Source organism: Patella vulgata, chromosome 3 (assembly GCF_932274485.2).
Source record: "Patella vulgata chromosome 3, xgPatVulg1.2, whole genome shotgun sequence".
In the NCBI taxonomy this organism is placed as follows: domain Eukaryota; kingdom Metazoa; phylum Mollusca; class Gastropoda; family Patellidae; genus Patella; species Patella vulgata.
The window spans coordinates 62,036,044-62,044,132 of NC_065881.2; the positions used below are offsets into that span (position 1 = coordinate 62,036,044).

Genomic DNA, 8,089 nt, shown 5'->3' on the forward strand with positions numbered 1-8,089 from the left:
TAACCGAAATCTGTTTCAGTAGAGTTTTTAATCTTGGGATTATCAAAAATAAACCAAGTTGCTCAAAATAAATGGCCCTCTAATATAATATATGATTAACTGCTGTGATTTACAGATTTCGCAATAGGTGGTTTATGGCCTAATTCTATTCACTTATTACTCCGTCATATGATACTGTAATTTACCTATAATAGCAGAAGCTATCGATTCATATGGGGTTAATCTTCTGGTTTAACTTCAAATGGCATTTGACTTGAATTATGAAACAATATTCCCCCAGCGTTTACACGATATCTAGATGTATGCAAAATAATGTGGTCGGTTGACATAATCCAAAACAACACGTAAACTGACCTTACTAGGAGCTTATAATACTTTACAAATTTAATCATGTTTTGTCTTTTTAAATATACAAGACAAACAGTGCCAGATTCCCATGGCGCACTTGGCACACCTGCGCCAGGCACCCACCGCTTAGCGGCCAAGATAGAATACAGAAAACATTTTACAACTACACATTCAGTCATTTGAAAAGAATTAAAGTTACAATTTCATATTTTTAAGTTATATTTTTAAAATGTATTAAAATAAAGCCCTAATATAGATGGTATCTATAAACAGTCCTGCCTTGTTAAAGAATAATCCTATCAATCCTATAATTCACTATTGCCAGTTGAGAAATTGGCAACAATATCATTTCAACTTCAAATTCAAACGTTTGAAGATTGCTATTCCATGGTGGGGAATAGGAAAACAAGGGGAGGTAATTGGGAGGTAATTGTTTTATTATTTCCGGTGTGAAGATTTTTAAGTGTGAGAAAGATAACCTATGATCGTATAATAGTGAGTTGACAACCTATTGAGCAAAAGACATAGAAATAATTATGTTTTGACTTTCTTAGAAAATATGAAATTGTAACTTTAGATTAACCCTGCGTTCCACGCTATAACGCAGGAGGAATCTGATTAAAATATTTCGTTTCGTTTTGTTTTTTATAATTTTGATAGTCTACACTACATGAAGATCTGACCAGTTGTACTAGGAGGTCGAGTCAGGGGTCATACGAGCGGCTTTTGACCCTATGACGTCAGACATTGATTAATCAATCGCCGTTGACGTTTCTAGGGGTTTACCCACAGTTTCGTACAGAGCACGCCAAGAACTCGCCGTAACTGACCGTTTCATTGGTTAAGTCCTCACATCAACTAGAACGCCTGTTATATAACAACTCTTCCAGATCCTAGTGTTGAAAAGACAAGTAAAACGAAATTTTGAACTATAAAAAACGAAAGGAAATATGATCTGTGTTTTAATCAGATTGACGCAGGGGGGGCTGTATAGTTATTTGGCACCGTAAAGCATTGAAGGTGACTTGAGTCAGAAATTGGACTTTTAGGATCAGTAATGATTTTATTCCAGTAAAGGCAGTTAAACCACTAATTTGATTGAAGCTTACTGAACAACAATTTGATACATAGGGAACATTGCTAACCATTGAGTATTCAGTAATCCACTTTCCGTATAAACTTAACCTATTTTTTGGAAGGGGTTCTGGACAGGGTTCCCCATTTACTTAAGCACTAGGACACCACATGCAACTTAATCCAGCACTGAGGAGATACGAAACTTAAGATGGCGGCCGCAACTGGCTCTACACAGTCCAACAGACATGCACATCCAATCTGTTTCACAGAGGATTACGATCAGTGTGATGCACATCAGATACGACACAATGTAAACCTGTTTCACGAAATTTTAACTAAGATAAAATCCAAATTCTAGTAATTTGATTGGATAATATCAGATTGATTTTAGTGCTTAGTCAATCAAAATTGAAGTATCTGCTAAAATTCGGATTTTATCTTTAGTTAAGATTTCGAAGAGCAGGGCCCAGATTGGGGTAAATGGACAGGTTTAAAAAGTGTAGAACTATACTTAAATAAGTCTACCGACACAGGCGCATTAGACTTTTTAAGACGGCCATCATCATCAGTGTCAATATATTGTCAAGTGCCCCCGCATGATCAGCGACTTCATTGGTACACAAGAATGAAAAATAGCTTTCAGAAATTTATGGTTTATCAGAAAAATAAGCTTTAGTCATCCACATTCTGCCCGCAATCTAGCTGACAATCAGCATAACACTATGAACGCAATTTTAAGTCTCCTCATAGGTGGCGAGTGTGTTCAGAGACTCAGAGCTGAACTACGTACGTTAGCTCTATAAACGTTATCAGCTAGGTCATTGTCACCTGAGTTGTTCTGACAAGACAGCCCTTTACTAGTCTATGAATCAAAATAAACTACATCCATAATACATCCATTTTAATCTATCCCTGCGTCCTGTCGCCATGCTTGTCGCTTGAGTGATCGTCTATAAATAGAAGTAAATCTGACGTATACAAATAGGATATCTACATAAACCGGGGTTATATAATACGACTGAGTTTCAAATTCCGGGTCAACATTCGACTTGAATTTTAAGGCGAACACATCTCTGGCTAGAGGTTCAGTACAACAGTCTTCATTATGAGCTCTAAACTTATGAACTGTCGGTTTCCAAAATCCGACGCGACGGTTCGACTTTTTTGCTTTCCGTGGGCTGGAGGTGGCTCTAATTTTTATTCAAACTGGGGTTCAGCTGTTTGTGACAATGTGGAAGTTATTGGAATAAGTTTACCGGGAAGAGAAACACGTATCTCCGAAAAACCAACAAACTCGGTTGAGCAGATAGTGGAAGAAGTGACAAAGAAAATGGTTAGTGATTATTCAGACAAGCCTTTCGCTTTATTTGGCCACAGTATGGGAGCTTTGTTAGCTTTTGAAACAGCGAAAGTCCTGAAAGAGAAATATCAAAAGGAACCGACCAAGATGTATGTGTCCGGTATATCGGGTCCGCACATTCAGGAAAAGGCAAGAGTCAGTAGGACCGTTTCAGAACTAAACGATTCTGAATTCATCGAGTATCTTCGATCATTAGGTGGAACACCGGAAGAAGTGTTAAATAATAGTGATATGATGAATATGTTTCTGCCCATGTTAAGAGCGGATTATTCCATTGTGGATGACTATCTGTATGAACTACCAGATGGGAAACCTTTATTGTCATGTCCTATTGCGGCCTTTGACGGAAAATCCGACAGAAAACATGAAATAGAAGCATGGCAACGGGTCACAACTGGAAAACTGACTCTTAATATGAGAGATGGTGGACATTTTTATTTAAAAGAACCAAAGAATATGAAATATCTTCAAGATTTCATAAGCAACGATTTTTTTGTTATGTGTGGTTAGATTGTGTTTATCATTTGAATTAAGGGAACAAATTCAACAATCACCTAAACAGAGTCGTTAAATTCAAAGTATATACTTAACATAATATTAACTGCTGGAAAGTGAACTAGATTATTTCAGATTGATAGACTGACTAGGTTATAATGAAGACGTATATCTCCATCATTACAATTGTATATTTTATAAGTTATTCATCATCAAAATAAACGTTTTTGAAGATACTATAATCATCATCACCACCATCTAAACGGTATTAATTTGGCTAATATTATGAGCATACCTTCAAACTGTATGACAGAATATCCCAAGTTACATAATTTATTAAAATATTATATAATTTAATTTATGATTTATGATTTTATAAGTCACGTGTAGAATAAATATATCACCTTGTACTTATTTTGACAACATGACATATTGTCTACGTTTGATGTACGGTAGATAGTTCGTCTGCTGATACTACATAAATCTTATCCCCGGCTAATACGACATGACATCTCCATACTTTATGGCACTGTTGTTATATTTATATAGGCGTATACATAAGAGTCGCAAATCGCTACCATGCACACATTCCGAGTTATTGCTACTTTTGACAAATGGACTCGGGCTAGACCAGTCTGACTACTAATTCCCCCCACAATGGTTCAAGTGTTAATATAACTAACTCCAGGGGCCTGTTTCACGAAATTTTAACTAAGATAAAATCCAAATTTTAGTAATTTGATTGGATAATATTAGGCTGAGTGTAGTACTTAGCCAATCAAAATTGAAGTATCTACTAAAATTTGGATTTTATCTTTAGTTAAAATTTCGTGAAACAGGACCCTGGACGTTTCTTGGCCTATAACATTTGTTTGGACGTTCGGATGAGCTTAACCTTTATAACCCCACAGCGTCCAACATGTCACAAACTTCGAATAAAATATTGAACTGGGTTGACATTCCATCTCGATTTTTTGCTACACCTGGTCAAAGAAATCTACATGTTCTGATGAAATGACTATTCACCAAAACCTGGCAGAAAATGTTAATTCAAACACTCTTCTTCGATTGTAGACCAAAAGTGGGGAAATAGAAGTGAGAAAAACTTGCTATCGGGATACCGAGTTAATGGCGGGGGTAATATTACTAGTCAAGCCCAAAATCCTTCCACGTGCATATTGCCTCCATTAACTAAAGGGTGGGCGCAGTTTTGTTGCCTGGCAACTACATGTCCTTAGTGTTGTTCAGTGGTCCTCTACTACTATGCAGAGCCGGTAATAATATAAAAAGAAACATATTGGTTGTTTGGTAGATTTCACTATATTATAGAGTAAAACGTTTTACATCAATGTCTGTTTTGATGAATACTAAAGCAATAACGATTACCAGTGTCCGGTTACTGTTGTCCGTAAAAAGGCCAAATAAACTGTACACCTATACCCCAAAAAGATTTTATTGGAAAACAATTGATCATGGAAACATTAATTACCGAAAATTATAAATCAAAATACTTTAAAAATGCGAAACAGAATATTTTGGTGCTATAACACCCAATAGGTATTTAGAGCAGATCGGTCATGTAGTGCAAATGATTTTTCTTTTTATCGTTTAGTGCATTGCAATAACTACATGTACAGCTTAATCTGTAATCAGTGGTAATCCGATACCTCTTCTGCTGTAAAATCCTTTCACACTGTGATCTATTCGTGTTCTGGCCCTTGAAAATGGTTCCAGTGGGGCATTCAGTCGCTTTCCATACTCTGATGATGCCAAAACTGGGACAGGCCTCTTGGCTTCCTGTTAAAAGAAGGAATGAATCCTAAGTTTCCACACAATGAAAAATATGCCGATCATATGCCCGGGGATGACAAAAATAATCATAATTTTAATGAAAACCAATTGATTTCTTTCTCAAATCTAACGGATAATAATTGCTAGCTCCAGGGTGTTAACAGGGCGTCGATAAAAAATATACAACTGATAGACAACTTATATAAGACGTCATGAATCATACAAACAGGTCAAAAATACCTTAGAATTATAACAGATGGACTGATTTTGCCATCCACGATATCCGCATGAAAATTATGGATTATCTGTGTACAACAGGGAGTGACTGAGAAGGAGCCTCTGAGTATGGTAGGCTTGTGGGGCCCCGAGATAAGCCTTTTATTGAAGATGTGTGTGTGCGGGTGTGTGTGTGTGGGGGGGGGGGGGGCTAAAGAAGGTATAGTTTTGAATTTACGTAGTTTTTGACGAATTGGTAACATTGCCCTTTGATAAAATTGTCTGTTTGATGGTTTGCAGTCTCTGGACGCCTGGCACCCGGGGGAAAACACTTTTGCCCCCCAATCCGCCAATTATTTACAAAGCTAAGAGTATTTATGTTTACACACCTCTTCAGTCACAGCAATACCAATAGTAAGAATATTTTTACGGTCATCTCTGTGTAGTTTGCTGTTGTAGCCAGGTTCATTGTGAAACAACCGTTCATAATTAGTAGATACTTCAGCCTGAAATTTCACATTAACATTTGAAGCGACGGGGAGAATGGGAAAAAATGTCAAACAACACAAATTAGGTTATTTCGGGATGGCTATGTGCACCAGGGTATATCGTTATTTCGCCTGGGACCGAAACAACGACACTTGACTCAATGAAAAACACCCTATCTCCACCAATCATAACATCCAGCTGCAGAAGAAAGATTGAAATGATATGTTTCATATTGATGCGCGATTGTTTTAAAATTGCACAAATGGTTACACGTTTCTTACTTCAGTATTTCTTGTTCTTTTACCATAGTATGATGTCTTGAGTTTCTTTAGTTCCTCCATGGTCCATTGTTCCATGCCACTCCAATGTCCCGAAGTATCTCCTTTAGTAGCAAGATGTTCTTTATTTTTTATAGTTATGTTCTATAAATACATAAACACACTTAGCTCCCAAAAGCAAGACATGGTAGGGGTTGATCCAGGCGGTCGATTGTTGGTGGAGAAGAAAAGGGGAATCAATTGTTTAAAAGCAATAGCTTTCCACTCACCCGTACGGTCATGGCGGATGCTGATTTCCTTTGTCTGTTCAAAATATCTCTACCAAAATCAACCTTTTAAGCCCAACTATCACATGTCAGTCTATGGGGCCCCATGAATATCCTTGTTTTATTGTTCATTTTAGCTGAATCATCTAGATATAACTAGTGTTGGAAAGGAAGGGGATGGGGGTAAAAAAGGTTTCGCCCCAACACATTTTTTCCTCTCAAGGGCCCTGGGCCTATACAGGCGAGTCTCGGACTAGGCTGCATTCAGGGGCCCCCAAATTAGTTCTAAAAAAAACCCTTTGTACCATAAATAAATATGACATATCACGATACTTAGGGAACACAGTGGAAATTAGATTATTTACAGACTTTTGTGTTCTCTCTGCATTTTTATATAAGGCGTATAATTTCATTTATATTTTGTTGTATATTATTATGTTTGTGCCAATTAAATCAATCTACAATATTGATATACAAGCTATACGGACAACGACCAAAATATATGCCCCCTTTTTACTGTTGAAGCAAGGGCCACAGTGACATTTTCTGCCAGGGCCCCATGCAAGCTTATTGCACATTAATTTCAAATAGGATTTCTGTCATTTTGAGCCGGGCTAGTTATATACTTACACGAACTATTGTTTTCCAAGAACCCAGAATTTCAGTGGGACCCAAGTCCCTATAACCATACGCGGACATATTCTTTTCTTCCATCTTTAAGTAATTATGCTGTAAATCTTAATCCACCAAGTCCAATAAAATAATAATGATTATGACGTCACAAACATGTGTAACGACAGGTTGCAGTTTGGTGCTCCAAGTTATGATTATAATGCAAGGATCAGCTATTCAATAATAATAATTACTACCCATCGCATAAACCAGTTTGAAGTGTTTCTACGTGTGCTCTCTGTGTGTTAATTTGATATATCAACGGGGGAGTTTCTGGATTGATTAATATAACAAAGAACACGTCCATATGGCATAGTTGAGTTAAATGAAGGACCTTATACTAACATGGTTAAATTTACTTTATTCACCTACATAGACTATTTTATCTGAATTTCAATGTTTTATGCCAAGATTTAGACTGCCCGGAGAAGGTAGAGGTATTTTAGTTTCAACTTGAAAAAAATAAAATAATAAAACCCGCAGCCAATACACATGGGTCGTTCGCATTATTCAAGCGCTAAATCTACCTATTGCACATTTTTATTTTGGCTTCAAATGTTATATAAATAATTATTTAGACATTTATAACGAACTCTCTAGACTGTCGGATGGCAGAGATTTTAACCAATTGAAATGCGATCGTGAGTCTCGATAAACAAGTTACGTTACTACGGTAATCTATACTAATATTTGTGACTGTCGTTTGTCTGTCTGTTCGGGGTTGGCGGCTACACTAGGTCTGCCCCGAATCTGAAATTTGGGGTATAGGGGTAGCTCGGACCGGGGAGTAAAATAGGCCAGGTGGCGTTAGTCTACCACTTCCGGTTTCGGGGTTAACAATATTTGCCACACCTTGTCAAAACTTCGAACAGTAATTTTCAATATATTCATTTTGAACTATATTTTGGATCTAATGCTGTAGCAAGAATGGTCAGCTCTTTATCTAAATCTTACATCTTTAAAGTTTAAATCCATAGTATAAGAATAAAAATCCTGGAAGGAACCCACAGAAAAAAGTATCATGGAGTTATCTACCTTGCTTGGCAAATATATGTCAGGGGCTTGTTTCACGAAATTTTAACTAAGATAAAATCTAA

General features: G+C 36.9%; 2 protein-coding genes across 2 annotated transcripts; one reads left to right on the forward strand and one right to left on the reverse strand.

Moving 5' to 3' along the window:
- Positions 1-2,430: 2,430 nt before the first annotated feature.
- Positions 2,431-3,708, forward strand: LOC126815866 (S-acyl fatty acid synthase thioesterase, medium chain). The gene has a single exon (XM_050541862.2). It carries the CDS (start codon positions 2,531-2,533, stop codon positions 3,293-3,295), a length of 765 nt encoding a protein of 254 aa, XP_050397819.1. The 5' UTR covers positions 2,431-2,530; the 3' UTR covers positions 3,296-3,708.
- Positions 3,709-4,676: 968 nt separating this feature from the next.
- LOC126815148 (cilia- and flagella-associated protein 90) lies at positions 4,677-7,852 on the reverse strand. The gene is made up of 4 exons (XM_050540701.2): positions 6,951-7,852; positions 6,058-6,198; positions 5,677-5,793; positions 4,677-5,077 (listed from the first exon to the last, which is right to left on the reverse strand). The coding sequence occupies exons 1-4, from the start codon at positions 7,032-7,034 to the stop codon at positions 4,919-4,921; spliced, it is 501 nt and encodes a 166-aa protein (XP_050396658.1). The 5' UTR covers positions 7,035-7,852; the 3' UTR covers positions 4,677-4,918.
- Between the last annotated feature and the right edge of the window lie 237 nt (positions 7,853-8,089).

What these genes read in the sequence shown, in the direction of transcription:
- LOC126815866 (XM_050541862.2), top strand. Translation starts at nt 2,531, where the DNA reads ATGAGCTCTAAACTTATGAACTGTCGGTTTCCAAAATCCGACGCGACG.
- LOC126815148 (XM_050540701.2), bottom strand. Translation starts at nt 7,034, where the DNA reads ATGGAAGAAAAGAATATGTCCGCGTATGGTTATAGGGACTTGGGTCCC. An exon ending in AAAGAACAAGAAATACTGAA is followed by an intron (nt 5,794 to 6,057) that starts GTAAGAAACGTG and finishes GTGAAATTTCAG; the next exon opens with GCTGAAGTATCTACTAATTA. An exon ending in GTATTGCTGTGACTGAAGAG is followed by an intron (nt 5,078 to 5,676) that starts GTGTGTAAACAT and finishes TTCTTTTAACAG; the next exon opens with GAAGCCAAGAGGCCTGTCCC.